The 19,014-nt window shown below is 29.8% G+C and overlaps 1 protein-coding gene across 1 annotated transcript; it reads left to right on the plus strand.

Moving 5' to 3' along the window:
- The first annotated feature begins 1,627 nt into the window (after window positions 1-1,627).
- On the plus strand, window positions 1,628-9,822 carry PGM (phosphoglucomutase). The gene is made up of 22 exons (XM_028080584.2): window positions 1,628-2,018; window positions 2,110-2,175; window positions 2,694-2,738; window positions 2,824-2,916; window positions 3,017-3,069; window positions 3,254-3,305; window positions 3,410-3,478; window positions 3,821-3,889; window positions 4,402-4,524; window positions 4,662-4,714; window positions 5,018-5,096; window positions 5,889-5,953; window positions 6,034-6,101; window positions 7,720-7,835; window positions 7,914-7,988; window positions 8,087-8,202; window positions 8,566-8,707; window positions 8,791-8,872; window positions 8,955-9,001; window positions 9,125-9,202; window positions 9,310-9,415; window positions 9,503-9,822. Exons 1-22 carry the CDS (start codon window positions 1,797-1,799, stop codon window positions 9,568-9,570), a joined length of 1,887 nt encoding a protein of 628 aa, XP_027936385.2. The 5' UTR covers window positions 1,628-1,796; the 3' UTR covers window positions 9,571-9,822.
- Window positions 9,823-19,014: the final 9,192 nt, after the last annotated feature.

A 19,014-nucleotide genomic window follows, 5' to 3' on the forward strand; every position in this document is an offset into this window, starting at 1 on the left:
AGTTTGTTAGATTATCTAATGAATTATAAGTGATTTTAGTAATTTAAGACAAAAATAGATATAAGAATCCTCATGAGCATAGAAATGAGTATTTAGATGAAGATGAGTAGGGATGGCAATGCGGGTCGGCCTATCCCGCATAAGGCCTGCATATCACGGGTTGGTCCGTTCCGTCTCGTATAATTTATGCGGGCTGCAATTACTGGTCCGTCCTGCACATCACTTGGCCCGTGGGTATGTGGACTGGCCCGTTTTTTTTTTAATTCTTATGATAAAATTTTCAATATTTAAAAATTGGAAAATTTTAAGAAGTTCACAAAATTAAGTCAAGACTTTAGGGGGTTGGATGATAAATTGATAATTCAACATTTTCATCATATTCATATTACGACATACACAATGTATTCTTTAAATTTTAACACGTTAAAAGATACATAATACTTATTTTTTTCAACTATACAAGATTTTGAAACGTTAATGCAAGAGTCCATAAAAAATGTAATTAATATACACAAGTATAGTTTTTTTTTATGCAGGCTTGTGGGCCGACCTGCAGACTTATGTAGGCTTGTGAACTCACTATCTTAATTTGTCCTGCGTTTTTTTCACAAGATGAGACCGATATAAATATTCTTATTCACGACTCCATCTCAATAGTTAGTTTTAAAAATTAGATACTATCCATATATATAGCCATTTTATATCCTGTCAATTTTTGGAGATTTTTTTTTTGTCAAAATTAAAATGAATTGAAACAATATTTACAAAGATAAATTTATTTTTCATTTCTAATTTTACTAGTCCAAATATCTTCCATTATCTTCTAGTTTTACCACGTCAATCTTATATTCTTATATGTGAATTCTTTTTAAGGTAAATTGTTTTTTAAGCCAAAATATCTTTGTAAACTTGGTCAACATTTCACAATTGCAACTAATACTTTAACTTCAGTGTTGCCTTATCTTGTTCATTTTATATAAGAAAAAAAATCATAACAAACAAGTGTTAACATGCCAATGATATATATTATAACTAAACTTATAATGAATAATATACTTAATTATCATTATGTTTTAAATTTTTACTATATATTTTTAATTATAATACAATGAGTACTTTTAACCATTAACAATTTCTTTTTAAAATTCTGAAATTTTAACTTATAAATAAAAATAAAATAAAAATGTTAACATATTAATACCATGCAAGAAAATCAAACAAGAATAAGAAATCTAATTCAAAATGATTGAATTATTATTTTTAGTTAATCACAGCCGTAGTGAGTAAAATATACATCCAAAGTATAGAAGAAGAAAAGTATGTAAAATGTCTAATCAGAATATAAAGTCTTGATATCTAAGCTGTGTATTTTAATTAGTAATTATAAGCTTATTGAATTACAGTATTAGGTGATTTTAAACTAAAATTTAACTAAAATAGTTGAAGGGAAAGACGCAGGCAGGGAAATCGGTCAATTAATTTTCCACGTGGCGAAAATCAAGATGGGGTCCGATGAATAATTCTTGGCCGTTCTTTCTGCAATCGAAATACTATGTTCAGTAACCTTCTTGGCAAAAATCATGGGAAGGGTCAAAAAAGCACTTCACAGTTAGATTCACATGTTGAATCTCAAGATAAGTGTTCCTTCGTACATGTGGCATCTATGTGTCCTATCTCAATTAAGAGACTCTCTCTCATAAATCATCACTTCACTAATCACTCACACATAGCACAGCATCGGTGTCTCTCTTGCTCTCAGAAAACAACTCAGAACAATATTTCCTTCACACCCATCAATGGCTTTCTCTTCTAAACTTGACAACTTCATCCTCTCTGCCTACAAATCGCAAAACTCCACTGCCCCACTTTCAAAAATTCAACCTTCCTCATTTCTCCCATGTCCTTCTTCCTTGAAGCCTCAAAAGCTTCCCTTCAGAGTTCGCTACGATTCAACCATCCGAGCCACGTCAGCACCCTCATCCCCTTCCACAGCCATTGCCGAACCTGAAGGCATTAAGGTTTTTTCTTTATGCATTGTCCCTTGTGTTCATATTAATGCTCTAAAGTTCTAAAATCTAACATTTTCTTTTATATTTTTGTTGTTGCAAGATTAACTCGATTCCAACCAAACCCTTTGAGGGGCAAAAGACTGGTACTAGTGGGCTTCGGAAGAAGGTACCTGGCTTGTGGGGTTTTAGTTTCCTTGTTTAGTTGAGCAATGGAACACCACCAGTAATCTAAAGCGGTGAAATTGAAGCATCTCATCGCTCATTTTCTGCATACAGTAACTTTGTTTGGGCTGCATGGATCAAAGTGATCAATTAGACCCTTCTTTGATTTTCTTTATTCCTGGTTTGCTTATGCTCCATCAGAAAGCTTGTAGCATATGAAACAAAGTCTTAATGTTGGATGTCCCCTTTTTTTTGTTAATTATATTTTCAGGATGCTATGTTGCTGTTTCTCTTTACTCCATTAACACATAATTAGTTACTCGTTATTTTTCTCTTTAGTAAACACTGGTTTGATAGCCTTTTCCGTGTATTGATTATTTTTCTTTTCATCGTTGTTTGAAAATTGGTTATTAACTGGCTGTAGCAAATTGGAAAGCTATTAATAAAGGAACACAGTTATAAGGAAGCATTGAGTGTGGGAGTAATGTTTTTCTTACAACTACATGCATATTTGTTTTGTAGGTGAAAGTGTTTATGCAAGAAAATTACCTTGCAAATTGGATCCAGGTTTGTAGAATTTTATTTAATGTATGATTGTTTGTGATTTATGGATTTTGCTTTGAATTTAAATGAACATCCTGTCCATCTGTAGGCCCTGTTTAACTCATTGCCTCCGGAGGATTACAAGAGTGGTTTGTTAGTGTTGGGAGGTGATGGTCGATACTTTAACCGGGAAGCTGCACAGGTAAACCTTTTTGAATGTCACAATAGTAATCATATCTAAACTTTGTATTTAAAGAATCATTTTGTTTCTTATTTTTACCCCCGTTTTTGGTGCATTACAGATCATAATCAAAATTGCTGCTGGAAATGGTGTTGGAAAAATTCTGGTTGGAAAGTAAGAATCTTAATCAGTTGATTTTTCCAATTAATTTTCTTCCAAATCAAGAGCTCTATTAGTGAATGGAATCATTAGGCTAAAACAGCTTTTTTGGGTCAGTGTATGAGTTATTGTTCAATGCACAATTACTTCTGTGGCGGTGTTAATAGAAATTGAGTATTTCTTTTTCTTCCAAATGCAGGGAAGGTGTTTTGTCAACACCAGCTGTTTCTGCAGTAATAAGAAAGCAAAAGGCAAGCCAGTTAAACTTTTTTCTCCTGGAATATTTTGGCGTATAATGAGCATAACCTTTCTAGCTCATTTGCTCATTTCTTCTGATTTCCTTAAATTTTATCAGGCAAATGGTGGATTTATTATGAGTGCAAGCCATAATCCCGGTGGTCCTGAATATGATTGGGGTATTAAGGTGACTTTCTTTTATAGTTACTCTAATGCATGAAGTTGTCATTGATCAAATTGTGCATTGACAAGTGCTGATGGCTACTCCTGAAGTTACTATATTTTAAACTTTGGTGAGGACATTGGTTGATACTCTGAAAAACCTTTGATTCAGAGGGGTCACTCTGGTTTTCTTTATTGTGGGGGTGTGTATGGATATTATGCTTGGGGATTGGTAATTTGGTATTCCATATGCATTCTTGCAGGTTTGTGGAAGAGTAATTTTTTCAGAAGATGTTTGTGGCCAATTTCTAAGACTGTGTGTGAATCTATCAGTCTGTGTGTCTAATAAATGGATTTGCTATTCCAGTTTAATTACAGCAGTGGACAACCTGCACCAGAATCCATCACTGACAAGATTTATGGAAACACGCTGTCGGTAAGTGTCCCATTATTATTCAAGTAAGACTTACTATTCTGATCCTACATTCTGTTCTTTAAAATTTTTGACTTGTACCTAGGTTGTATTTTTGTATGATGAATTAATCTTGATCTTATAATATTGTATCATTACTAATTTAGTGATGTCTTATATAAAGAATTAATTTGTCTAAAGCTTTTACATACCATATCAATTCCTGATTAATTGTCGTTTACACCTCGTGTCTAGAACGCTGTTACATTACATGTCAGTCTTGTTGTACGTTTTCTGTAAAATCTCTTTAAGTCCTAATAGTCTTCATTGCAGCATGATATTACTACATGATTAACAACTGGCACATAGCATATCATCTGTATTGTGTGTATCTCTATATGTAAATGCTCCTAATAGTTATAAAATGATTTGGAAGTGACATTAGTAAGAATACTATCTCCCAGAGGAAGAGTCCTTTCCTATTATCAATGATAAAGTGTTTTAGATACTGGGTTAAATGTTTTATGTTGACGCAGATCTCTGAGATAAAGATCGCTGATGTTCCTGATGTTGACTTATCCAAAGTTGGGGTTACGAAGTTTGGAAGCTTCAGTGTGGAAGTAATAGACCCAGTCTCTGACTATCTGGAGCTACTGGAGGTGAAAATAATTTGTTTGCATCATTATAACCTTTCAGTTACATTCCATTATAATCTATAGAATATTTCACTTGAACTAGATCCCAGTCTTGTGTTTTTTTATTTAATTTATTTATTCGTTTGTTATATTCCTTGCAGACAGTATTTGATTTTCAGCTAATCAAAGGACTTCTTTCACGTCCAGATTTTAGGTAGTCATTTTGTCCCCTAAATATTGCAAATATTGGGTTATTTGGGGTTCCATGTTGCTTTGAATTTTGTTTCTTTCAGTGTACTTGTTTATCTTGGTCTTAGATGGTGAAGTCATTCTACAAATAATAGGTTTGTACATAGTTTGCTTTGTCCCACAAGTTAGATTTTCCCAATTATGGATGTTATTTTTCTTATTTTCTTAATATAGAGTAGGGAAATCCAACTCAAGAGTCATGGCTGGTTATAATGTTTAGGCTTTATGAGAATCCCGCAGTATTTAAATTTATTGTGTTTTATTTTAGGTTTATATTTGATGCCATGCATGCAGTTACTGGTGCTTATGCTAAACCCATCTTCGTTGATAAACTTGGTGCAACTCTGGTATGGTCCTCCACTCCTCCTCCTTTAAATTCTTATAAGCAGACTGAAAAATATATTTCTCTATATTATTTCATATGAGAAGAAATACATTATAGAGAAAGAAGGATGAAAATGGAAAATAGAACGATAAATAACATATTTCTGAATCAACTAGGAATCTACAAATTACAGGAATAAAATGACAATAGAAATAAGTTGACTGTAATCATTCCAATTAATGAGATATCGTGATTCCCATAAAATTTTCGGATGAATTTGTAACTCTCCCTTTGCTATTGGGGAATAGGTATTAGTCATTCCTAACATTGTCAACATTAGACTCAAAATTTGATTTTAACAAAGCCTTTATGAGCACGTTACTGCCTGTAATTTTGTTTGAATGTAGTGTACGGTAAATGTCTGATTTTAACTAAAGTTTTTTGGGAAGTGTGAGAGGCTGATCAACCTTTTTGTAGTGGTGCATCTGTTAAGCAAGGGGGCTGCACCTGGTTTTCACCTGTGAAGTACAAACATTGATCCCATATGAACAGAGTATAGAGAAAATTATTTCATCTTTGTATTACTTAGTTTCAGTAAAGATACATTATAAAGAAAGAAAACGAAAAACGAAATGATAAATAGGATATTCCCATAGTTAACTTGGATTCTTAAAATTACAGGAATGAAATAAAAGTAGGACTTTGTCCTCCTTCCAACGAGTGAGATTCCTTGATTGTTGATTTCCACCATCTATTAGGGTCTGTACAGATTTATATGAAGTTATTGATATTGGGTGTTAATTATGTAATGTAGGATTCAATTTCAAATGGAATTCCTTTGGAAGATTTTGGACACGGCCATCCTGATCCTAATCTAACGTGAGTTTAGTGCTTTATTTCTTTGCATTTTGTTTTCATACATAAGAACATTAGTTCTGATGGTAATGTTTCCTGAGCAGATATGCAAAGGACCTTGTAAACATTCTGTACGCTGAAAATGGACCTGATTTTGGAGCTGCCAGTGATGGTATGTGAGATCAATGCAGTAGCCAGCTTATTATTAAGTGGCTAAACATTTTTTAGTATATGTGTCTCAATTGTGAAATAGCCTTGGAAACAAGTATTGTTACTGCCTTCTGACCCTAGCCGGTTGTTTTTGGTACTTGATTTTATAAGACTGATTGTTGATTAACACCTTAGAGGAAATAATTAAATCTCTTAATTGTCATTATTATTTTTTTAAATAAATTGTTTGTTTGCAGATATTCAGTAAAAGAATTCTTGCCTGTTGTTGATTTGGTTTATTAATGACCACTGTTTGTGGAGGTTGCCTTAGTTGCTTTGCTTTATTTTGGAATTTTTTTTCTGTGTCCTGTTATACTTGAATTGAAAATAAAAAATTGATGCCATCCTTTTATAGTTGCATTGTGTCCTTTTTGTCTCTATTTTAAGATGCTTCCTGCTTTGCATGTTTGCTCTGTTTTGGATTCATGATAGTTTTGCAACAAATTCTTGTCGATCAGTGTTTGTGTCAATGTGGTGGGAGCAACAGGACATAGGACAGGGGAATGCTTAGATTTATTAACGTTTTGGTTCAGTTTATTATAAAAAAAAATACCCACTTTGTTTAGGATCTAATAGGTTTATTTTATGGTTGTGTTGGATCAGTTTTAAGGGGGCGTTGTGAACAGTACATGTGAATTTGTAATTTTAGGCTAGATGGATTTATGAGAAAACCCATGAGAAGGTGAGAGTTACAAAAAAAGAATATCTTAATTCTGTTTACCAAATCTGTTAAGAATACATAATTTCTAATTCATCTGAAGAAAATATTCTCTTGGATGACATGATCCAGTTTGATGTTATGTATAGTCAAGTTATTTAGGCCATTTTAGAAGTAAAACTACTTTGCCCTTATAGAAAGGGGATTGAAATGATTGAACAAGGGCATTCATTTGTACTATGTTAAATCATTCTAGGGATACTAGCTTATGCAATTATTGTAGATTACATTGTTGGGGAAGTCCAATCTTCTCTTTATAACCTTGACTCAAGTCCTCTATGCAATTGAAATATTTTCAATTGTATTTCTTACACATTCTGATAAATCAGTACTGATACATACTACCCCAATTCTAGCCTTTGAGTATATTGGGAAAAGTTTTTTCATAAACACTTCTCAGAAAGAAAAATAAGAAAAAAAATTGAAATTAGTTTTTTCATAACCAAATTTGTAAAAGTTTTTCATTTAGCTTCTCTAATTTTTTATTTTAACTTCTCCATAGGCTAATTTTAAACTGATGGAGAAACTCATTTCATTTTCTTATTTTTCTTCCCGAGTGCTTGTGAAAAAGCTCATTCAAACAAGCTCTTTGTCTGGAAAATACAAATGGAAATTAGCAATATTTGGGTAAACATATCACCACATTATTTCAACTTTTACTCTCTCTTTCCATCTTTTGTTGAATATAACCAAAAATTTTAAGCTAAACGTTGTATTTGTGGTTCAAGTGTTGGCATGGTTTATAACATGCCACTTTTTAGACATATTGCAGATGTGGTTGACGTATGCTTGAGCAACAATGTTTTGCTAGTCTTTGTGTGTGTTTATTCAATGGGATTCATATATTTCAATCTTTGTTCAGGGGATGGTGATAGAAATATGATTCTGGGAAGAAGTTTCTTTGTAACTCCTTCAGACTCCGTAGCAGTTATTGCAGCCAATACAGAAGCAATTCCATACTTCAAGAATGGCGTGAAGGTTGAAATTTTATGCACAAATTATTATGAATTTGACATTGTAGAGCACAAGTATGGACATTCTGTGTTTTAATTGCAGGGTCTTGCTCGATCAATGCCGACAAGTGGTGCTCTTGATCGTGTTGCTGAAAAACTGAACCTCCCTTTCTTCGAGGCAAGTTTTATTTCTTTTTTAAATTTCTTCCTATGAAATAAGTTTCACATATATTTAAACATTGTTCTCAAATAACAAAAGATGGACCCTGGATTCAGGTCCCCACTGGTTGGAAATTTTTTGGGAATCTTATGGATGCTGGGAATTTGTCAGTTTGCGGGGAAGAGAGTTTTGGAACAGGGTCTGACCACATTCGTGAGAAAGATGGCATCTGGTAGATATTCCACAATTCTATTTTTTAGACTAGCTTCTTCGATGTATCTTGAAATTATTAGAATTCTGAAAGACACCTGCATCTGAGACCAACAACGTCATTGTTTTCCTCGAATTTTTGTCAAGAATAGAACTTAATCAAATTGCTTAGATGTTTCTAATGTTGTGGCCCTATAAAACCTAAAACATGTAATACATTTTATGCTTCAACTGGGACAACCTCAAAAGGTTAAGATCATACGACAAAAAATAATACACGTTATATTTTTTATTGAGAAACAGCACCACAAGAACGTAACAAACTTGATCTAAGGTATGTCTTATGCATAATCGTCTGTCTTATCTAAATGCTTTCCAATTACAGGGCTGTCTTAGCTTGGCTTTCTATTATTGCACATCGTAACAAAGACAAGAAGCCAGGGGAGAAATTGGTCTCTGTATCCGACGTCGTGAAGGAGCACTGGGCAACTTATGGAAGGAATTTCTTCTCTAGATATGACTACGAGGTTGGAGTTCAATTTTGTAACACATTCTGAGGTTGTTTAAGTGTAATGTTTCTTTGTTTTAACAAATCTAGGTCCTTGTATAGGAATGTGAATCTGAAGGTGCCAATAAGATGATAGAATACCTACGAGATATTATAGCCAAGAGCAAGGCCGGTGATAAGTATGGTAAGTTTCAGGAATCACTTTCTTTAAATTTTTCCAATACTCTCCTGGCTATTTTTTAAGTGTTGAAAGTATTCATCTTCAGGAAGTTATGTCCTTCAGTTTGCAGATGATTTTACATACACCGATCCTGTAAGTTTTACATCGTGTACATTTGTATCAGATTCATTTTTTTCGTTTTTAGTTCATGGACAAGCTACCACGATTCACAATTTCCTTGCAATTGTTCGGTTCTGATCTTCTTTACATGTGCAGGTAGACGGAAGTGTGGTATCAAAACAAGGCGTTCGGTTTGTTTTTACAGATGGCTCAAGGATTATATATCGTTTATCGGTACGTGTCATCTGTTTCTTTGTCCACATTGTCTCTTTCAAAGTAGTTGAATCCATATTGGAAATTTATGCGTAAAATTAAATTAATCACAATGTTTTCTTTTACAGGGAACTGGTTCTGCAGGAGCAACTGTTAGAGTATACATCGAACAGTTTGAACCAGATGTTTCTAAACATGATGCTGATGCTCAAATTGCCTTAAAACCATTAATAGGTTATTTTCATTTACCAAGATAAAATATAGTAATATCAATTACTCGCTCTATTTTCCATGCAATTAATTTCTCTTATTATTGTACAGATTTGGCAATATCCGTGTCAAAGCTCAAAGACTACACAGGGAGGGAGCAACCTACTGTGATCACATAATGGACAATTTCACCACCACTTAATCAAGTTGTGATGTGTACCAAGATGTGCTCTAAGTTGAGTTCATACGCAGGTTGTTTGTTACACGCGTATCCATATCAGAGCTCGCTCGAGTTCAGAAGCATATGGTTGTTCAAAAATTTTGGAGCGATAGGTCCCTTGTAAAATATAGTACGTCTTCTGTTTATGTGCAAAAAATGATGCACCGTTGTGCGACAAATCAATAATAATGATAATGGTTTTCTGCTCTAAGTAGCTAATCTTTTCAAAGTTATGTCCCATTTCTAAGTTGAGAAACTGGAGTTTGTTACTTCTCAAGCAGAATAACAATACCAGATATGTTCCAAGCTTCTTTTTCTGTTACAATTGGTGACCTCGTTGATTCCTTAGGTCTATAGGATGCCCAAAAGTATGCATGTTATTGTCAAGAATATATTTTTTAGCACTTAAGATGAAAGCAGAGACAAGACCCCCTAAGATGTGAAGGTTGTCCATAGCGATATAGATGTCCATTACTGTTTTCTTGGTCATGAATTTGCTTTGTGTTCTGAGTGGCATCTGACAGTGACAAATCACTGCTTTTCACCCTGTTAATCCCAGCAAAAAGGAAATAAAAGAAAACTATGCATTTTTGGACCATATGTTCATGAGCAGATGGACTTTGGTGAGATTTGAAGTACGTTTCAAGTGAAAGTCAAATGCAGAGGTGATTCCTCAAGATCGTTTTCTGGAGCATTTTGAATTCTATTGGCATATAATAAAGATAAAACTTACACAAAAATTTAGAAGTGTTTTTGGTAATCAGAATTGACGTTCAATTTTGAAATGTTATGGATACTTTATTATACAGTTATTAAAATAAAAGTTGAAATCTTATTATTAGACAATAACATGAAGATACTGATAGAACTGTGTTTAAACTTTGTCCTATTAATAAAGACAACGTTGGACAGCAACCTAGCATCATCCTAGTGAAGTTATATTTGGTTTAAGGCTATTGCATTGACCGCATAATGTGGTTATAACTTTGAAAGACATGATGAGGTGGTGCCATGTGATGAGACAAGGTTGTCACGTGTATCTAGCAATCCCATTGGTGATGGTTGATTTGATGAGAGGTTATGTGGGAACCCAGTGTACTCCTAAGACTAAGAGATTCACATCAGCATGCTTGCAAAGCCAGAGGCAGTAACTGTAAGTTATACAACAAATTCAATGTATCCGCTCTAAATTTACCTTTTTGGCTATCACACTCAAACTGTTTTTAGATCAAACCAATCACCTGTAAAACAGATATGAACTGTTGAATCCAGAGAATACAGATTTGGTCTATGAAAGTTTGTTAACAGAAGTAGCAAGAAATAGGCCACATAGTTGGGTTGAGTAACTCTTGATCATGATTTGGGAGTACATGACTGTTAAATCCGTCTGGAATAAAGACAAATTGAAGTTGTTGATATCGTAAATGATAAAATTTTGAAGTTTGAAGGAATATGGAGTGTTGGAAGTTGCATGATGCATAGGAAAATTGTTGAGACATATTAGATAAAGAGAGTGGCATATTGTTGATGGAACAGGTAATGGGCATGGAGATGATTATCTGTTAAGATGGGATAATAGGGACAAATAGTTTCTTCTCTCCATTTGCAAATGGGACGAGACAGGGATCATGTTCTTGCTCTCCACCCCATTTACCTTTTTTTTTCTTTTTAATTATTTCATATACTTTTTTCAAATGTTTTCAGATTATTAGATGCTCCTTCAGTTTCCATTTTCTGCTGCCAATTTTTTCTTTCGTAATATCATTAGTTTTAAGAAATACTCAGTCTATCAGTGAACAAAACCTCGAACATGTAGATGTTATTCTACTTTCATTTTCATGTGGTTATCTTCTCGAGGTTGCCTCAAGGGTATCTGAGTAAAAATTATATTACACTCTTTTAATAATGACAATATACTATAAATAATTTATTACTATTTATTCTTCTCCTATAAAATCTATTACTTTCCTATTATTGTATCAATTTGTGATTTAATTGAACAATTTTCAAAACATTTTAACTATTAATAAATATTTAAGTAAAAGAGTATTTTAAAAAATAAATTATTAATATTTTTTTTGTTGGGAATGAAGTATGAGTCTATGTTAAACATTAAAAAAAATGAGAAAGTAAATGATTATATAATGTTAAAGATTCATAAATTTATTACTGTAAGATATAAGGTATTGAATTGGAGTTGATGTCAATTCCTCGTGTGTAAATTAAACTCATATTTTATTAATGTTATATATTTCTCGCGATTCTCTTCTGCAAAATTTATTAATATCATATGAATTAAATATTCTTCTTGATACCCAATTATCCTAATGTTTTTTACTGTGTTTCAAATTCAAATTCATTAAAAATTATCAAACTGATTCGTAATTTCTTTTAATAATATTTCTTTTCTAATTATCTTTAAAGTGATTTTTAATATTTTCTTTAATAATAGTTAAAATATCTTTATATCACAATTTAAATTTTTATTGTAAATCTAAATATACTTTATATAATCAAATACATTTATTTATTATGCGTTTTAACTCTAGTATAAGTTATATTAAAAACATTTGTGATGTCAAAAAATATTTTATAAATTATATCCCCATGCATTTTAAAAGAAAATGACCTTTTAAATCTTATTGGTCTATCTTGAGTGAGGCTGATCTTGCTGTTGACATTTTAAACCAAAAAAGAAAAATTGAAATTACATATATTCATGAATTGATGACTAAAGTAATTGCACTGAATTTAACTGATCCAACAACAGTTATGCTTTGCATTGCTGCATTCCATTACCTTGCTACAGTTTTGGGGCGGCAGGTTTCACGATAATCTCATAAACTTATGCTCAAAACTTTAGTTGTTAAATTTATTGAAACAAGTTAAAAATTTGCAAAAGGAAAGGTACAAGTTACAACCAAACACTTTTGATTGTATCTGAAATGCTGATGCAATAAGGTAAAATAAGTTCAAATAGCATGATGGACTAGGAGTCTAAATCTCAAATTAATTAAAGATCCATTCAAGGGATATCAAAATGTGTAAATTAAAATATTGTTGGTTTTGTCATAAATGTTAGAATTGAACTTTAAGTTTAATTCAATCTCACAGAATTAATTTGTAAGATAAAATTTATATCCATTTATATATTATAAAATTATTTTATCTTTAGTTGATACGAGAGTTCTAACAATAATGAAAATAAAGATCATCGTAATTTGATAAGAGATATATCATATGAAAATGAGTAAAAGATTATCACAAGAGTTGTGTAGAAATAATAACATGTAAGAATTTGGTTTGTTAAGTGTTATAGGGAATGAAGATTGAGCATGGAGGTTGAAAAGCAAGTTGGTCACGATCAGATTTGCCAGTATTAGTGAACATAGTTTGGATATGATCAGAAATGAAGCAAGGGTTTTTCTTCGAAACTCCAAAACCAAAATCAGAATGGGATTGTCTCTGCCCCCCAATTTGTGATGGGTGAATGAGACCCACCAAGAAATAATGGCGCAGACATGAAAGAAGCAATTGTGAGCAATGTTATAATGGAGATAAATAAGAGGGTGTAACTGTGTTTGTCGTAATTGTGACACACCCTGTGGCTATAGAAAATGAAGTAGTAGTTGTTGCTGCTGCTAAAATCCAACCTTGTTGGGTAGGTCAATTTGATGTCATTTTATTTTATTTTTTGCATCGGTTACTCTTCTTACTTGCTTTCTGCATTAGGCTCTCATAATTACAGCATCATGTTAGTTGCCTCTGCAAATGGACCAGATTGCTGTCTTTCCTCTGTTCCCTTGTCCTGTTCTCACAAATGGTCACACATTATATGGACACATCCACAGTCTACGTTACAATACTAAACTATTTTTTTCTTATCTCGCCTTTTTGATGATAAAAAGTTAAAAAATTAATAGTATTTAAATGATCAGAAGATAAATTTTAAATCTAATTTAATTTCACAAAATCATAAAATAAATTTTGTATCAACTTATTATACATTATGAAATCATTTTATCTTTAGTTACTATGCCACTTCCAACATAAATTATATCAGTTTGCTATGGAGAAATTTGTTTAGCTCCGGTGAAATTGTTATGAATAAATAAAACTTCTTCTCTTAATATTTACTCAAATTATATAGTTGAGAGCTGAATTTGGAATATACTGTGGTAGACATCAATCGCTCTAAATTCATGGACATAAAGGTTAAGTGAACTAAATTTGAAGATGTGGTAGTGGGGAAGCACTATAAATTTAATGGGGGTGATTGAGTCTGATTTGGTGTGCATAATGGGTTTTGTTTTTCATCAATTGCAGTTTTTTGCTTTAACTATGAATTGAGACAGGAACATATTGAGATTCCAGTAATGGCATTGACCGAGTAATTTTTCTCCAAATAAAGTACTACTAATGAGTTTATATTAGAAAAATAAAATAAAAGGTGAAGGGAGAAGTGGTGTAACCACGTGGGAAAGGTGCAAGATAATTCTGGGGCCAGCAAATAAAGTTGGTATTTTGTAAAGTGTTATTATTGGATTAAAGTTTGATTTTTTTTATAATTTCAATGTCCAAAGATACTTTTAATTATTACTTTCATAAGAAAATGCTATTTTGCTAGTTTTAATTCAAATATACGTTATTTTTTAAAATATTTATTTAAATGTTTAGCTGTTTTTAATATATATTTATATATAAATTAAATTATATCGTGTAACTTTTATTACATGTCCAATATCTTTGCATCATATTTTTTGTTTTCGTTTTATAAATATTTGGTTAAAAAATCCATGACTTATTCTTTGATTACATTAAAATATGTGTACGATATTCAACATCATCCTCTCAGAGGTGCCTCAAGTAATATATTTCAATGAAGTCATGTCATATATTAATTCACAAATGCATGTAAGGTTTAACACACCATCCATATATGTTTCTATCAATCATTATTAAACAAATAACATATTTAAATTCTTTTTATATTTTGACAATTTAAAAACATGTCAATTTTATCCTATTAAAATCACTTTAGCAATATAATATTGCTTTAGTAATATTCAACAACAAAAGAGAAAATTGGTTTGTATTAAGATTTTTGGCTTGAGGAACTAGTTGTTTATTAAAAAAGTTACCTTGAGACAAAAGCTTTGTGTTGGTCTAGTTTTTATTTAATGAAAAACAGGTAGATTGAGTGAAAAAAAAATATTATACAACAAATGGTCTTGTTAATGTATGTTTAAAGTGTAATTAATAAATATTAAATTTTATAAAAATTCATAAATAATTATAATATTAAATAAAATTGTTTATGGTATTATAATGTAATTGATAATTTATTTGTTACACACAAAAAAGTTAAAAAACAATTACATAATAAAATAATTATATTTTAATATTATTAAAAATTAAAATATAATTAAACATAAAAATAATTAAATTATTAGAAAATAAAATATTTATTTTTCTAATAAAAATAATAATAATTAACATAATATTATCCATATTAAAAAAACAAAATTTTATTTTATGTTAATGGTTTTTTTATTTATATTTAATTTTTACTAACATTGAAATATAATTATTTTATTTTTTAATTATTTTTTACATCAAATAAATTATCATATGTGTAATATTTATAAATATTTTTAAAGTAAAATTATACTAATAATTTCTAAAATTATAATTTATTTAATATTATAATTATTTATTAATTATATAAAATTTAATGTTCATTAACTGCCTAAAGGTGTTAACATTCTCCTACAACAAATTCAAAAATATTCAAAACATGCCAAAATCTTTTTTGGCAATTATAACATTTTAAACGAGTCTAAAAGAACATTCAACACTATATTAATTTTTTTAAACTCATGTAATACTAATCCAACTCAAAATCACTGTCTCAAATTAAAAAAAATCACATAATCTGGCCATAACTTGAGTAATTTAAACATATAATCATTGATCACATTCATACAAATTCAAATAAAAGTAACTACAATATCAATTATAACTGCAGTCATAATCATACACTTTATCAAACTATCATTCTAAAATCAATAGTTAAAATTATAATCCTCCCAACTCTAATAACTATATTTTCTCAATCTTAATTTGAAATCATCTTAACCTCTTGGTATAACTTTGACATTATTATAAAAAATAAAACCAAATCAAAATATTTCATTAATTTTCAACATAAATCAAATAAAACATCAATAAAATATATCATATCCCACAATATATCATCAATCATTCACAACTTATTATCGATAGTTTACCTATAAATTGATTATCATAATTTCAATATTAATATAATCACTTTAAAATCAAAATAAAAATACTTAAATACATAAATCGATTCAACTCTGTAGTTAGTAAAACGTACTTTTTGTTTCACTCAACTATCAATATTCACAAGATTATCATATTCTCAATTCTCAATTTATACACCCACAATATCAAATCAATTGAAAATAAAGAACATGAATTAACTCCCCTACTTTAACATCTATGTTTTTTACTAAATTACTACAAGAATAAATTTAAAAAAGGTCTAAATTGCTTCCAAGATATTTAATTTACAAACTAATCATTGTGTTTTTTAAGAAATTACTCCAACAATTTAAAACAGTAAAAGCAAAAATGTCTAACTTGTTTCTAAGATATCTTATTCACAAATTGACCATATTATTATAAATCTAGTTTAATATAGATTTATTTAATCTACTGTAATCTCACATGCGACAACAAAATCCTTCAAATACAACCAACAAAGAAAAAAAAACTTGAAATTTAAAGAAAAAGGAAGAATTACTTTAGTTGAAATTCTAATCGATCAAAATTGATTATCATCTCACCATATCTCAATATACACTATGTGGTTATAAAAAAGATGAAAATCAACTAAACAAATTAAAAAAACTAAAAAATAAATAACTAAATAGTTAGATTTGTAGTCTTATTTCCTTGTTTTTTAGAAAATCATTTCTACTACCACATTAAATAAAACAATAGTCAAAGATCAATTTGTTTTTAAAATAATATATTTCTTGATTATGAGTTCTGACTTTATATAAAGCAATGATAAACAGTGTTGAACTATTTAAACTGGAGTTTGTAAAAAGCAGGAGTAGCATTACTTGGTTGAAATTGAAGTGTTTACAAGTTGAAGAAGTCAATGATTGTTCTCATTGTCGTTAACAATGGAATGGAATATTATTGGAAGAAAGCAGTGTTAATTATAATCCATTGCATCAACACTACTACTTATCAACACAGTAAATAATCTTGCCCAAGATCTTGTCGGCAATGTGTTATGCCCAAAATCAACAATTCAAAAGAGTTTGAATCAATATCTTTATTAAGCTGGATACCAAAATCATCTTTCAATAGATTACCAATTAATTATGTTTATTCTTCACCCAAAAGCTAAAATGAAAATAAATAAAGTCTATTATTCATATTTCTAAAATTGATCTTTAAATTCAGTATATTTTTATTATTTTTTATATCTCATATTTAATCAACTTGGGTTTGTCATTAATTTTGTAACATTTCAAATAATCATGTCAGTATAATATATTTTATTTTTAATATAATCAAAAAGAACAATGTTAGTACAAAGAGTTAGTTTTATTTAAATTTTACTCATAATTGAAATAAGTAAACACCTTTTCATCTTTAATAATCGTAATGTGTGTTTGTTAAAAAAAACCAATTTAAGGTGTAATCAGTTTTGAATATTCACTTTGTGCTATGTCAATTTTGAATATTTGATGATTCTCTTTAATATGTTAATTTTTCTTTAAAAATCACACAAGTCAATTATAAAAAATTAAATACATGTTTAATTATTTTAATTATTGATGAAGTTTAAAAAATATTATATTTCCACTAAAATTGTTTATTTTTTATTGGATTAAAAATTAAATATATATTATAGTGACTATTTATCTTAATGATACTGATATGATAATATGTTTGTGTATGAAAACTTGTATATTTCACTTAAATAAAATCTTTGAATAAAAATCGATATTCGAGTTCAAAATATTTAGTTAGATTTGTTTTATAAGTCAAAAATATTGATAATTAAAATAATTTTTATTATAAATAAAAAATTATAATTAATTTATAAATTAGAGTTTAAATTGAATTTTAATATTCTTTTTATCAATATTTTAATTATTTATTATTATTATTATTATTGATTTTAATTAATCTCTAATTTTAAATTTTTTGAGAGGTTAATATTGAAGATTAAATTAAATATAAATTCATCAAGTCGATTGTAATTCAATCCATTTAATATATATCACACATAATTGATATGACTTACAACAATTATAAATATAATTAACATATTCAATTTAAGACGCTGAAATTGATAAATGAAAAGTGGCGCTGTGTTCTCTAACGTATTTTTCTTTTATATTTTTTTTTTTCAATAAATTAACAAAACACAATTGAGAAGCAATTTTGATATTTTTCAATTGAAAATGTAATTGATCGAAAATGTCAATTACTGGAGTTGAACTAATTGACACAATAGGCACTTGGGACGATCATGAAAAGTATATTTGTGTAATTATATTATATGATATAATTGAAAAGCCAAAAGTATCGTTGCCAACTTGGGACATTGATGGAGGAAGGAACTCAAAAGGGAGAAAGACCGTCACAGACACAGGTTTGTTTTTTCAGTTTTCAATTTAATTTTTAAAATTATTATATAGTTTTTTAATCCTTGACCTCGTCTTATTTTTTGAATGACGTGAATTCTCTTTCAGCGATTATCTTAAAAAAAAATTCCTTTTATTATATATAAATATTCAAATCACAGTGTTAATTTCCAATCATCTATACTAATTGATTTCTATGTTTGAAAGTATAACTCTCAAATTAGAGGAACAACCCTATAAAGATGTTAACGTTCCATGGAACATTAGACAGATACGAGATAGAAAGTGTAGAAACATTATTTTTATTATAATTTGTGGGGAAAATAGTAAAACATTAAAGTTAGTGAATATTATAATATATCAATTATATTTTTCATTGGGGTAAAAAAACCTTAGGATTTTCTTAAGCCATGCTGAAACTTGAAATAGTAGCATCTCTTTGCGAACATCAATTATGAAATTGATTAACAGGAATTGTGTCATCACTAGTGGGCCAGTTTGATGCCCATCTATAGATTGTCATGTCAGTGCTCAACTAATCTTTTTCGTAGTCACCATTGAAACCTCTCTTTTCGGAATAAAAAACGTCCATAAGTACTTTTCTTCGTTTCTACTAAAAATAGTAATTTAATTTGTGTTCTGGTACAAAATAGTAAGCTAAAGATACCCAAATCCACCATTATATCTATCTTTACGAAGTTGTTTCTCAC

Source organism: Vigna unguiculata, chromosome 7 (genome assembly GCF_037176805.1).
Source record: "Vigna unguiculata cultivar grain cowpea cultivar isolate G323 ecotype 2 chromosome 7, ASM3717680v1, whole genome shotgun sequence".
NCBI classification, from domain to species: domain Eukaryota; kingdom Viridiplantae; phylum Streptophyta; class Magnoliopsida; order Fabales; family Fabaceae; genus Vigna; species Vigna unguiculata.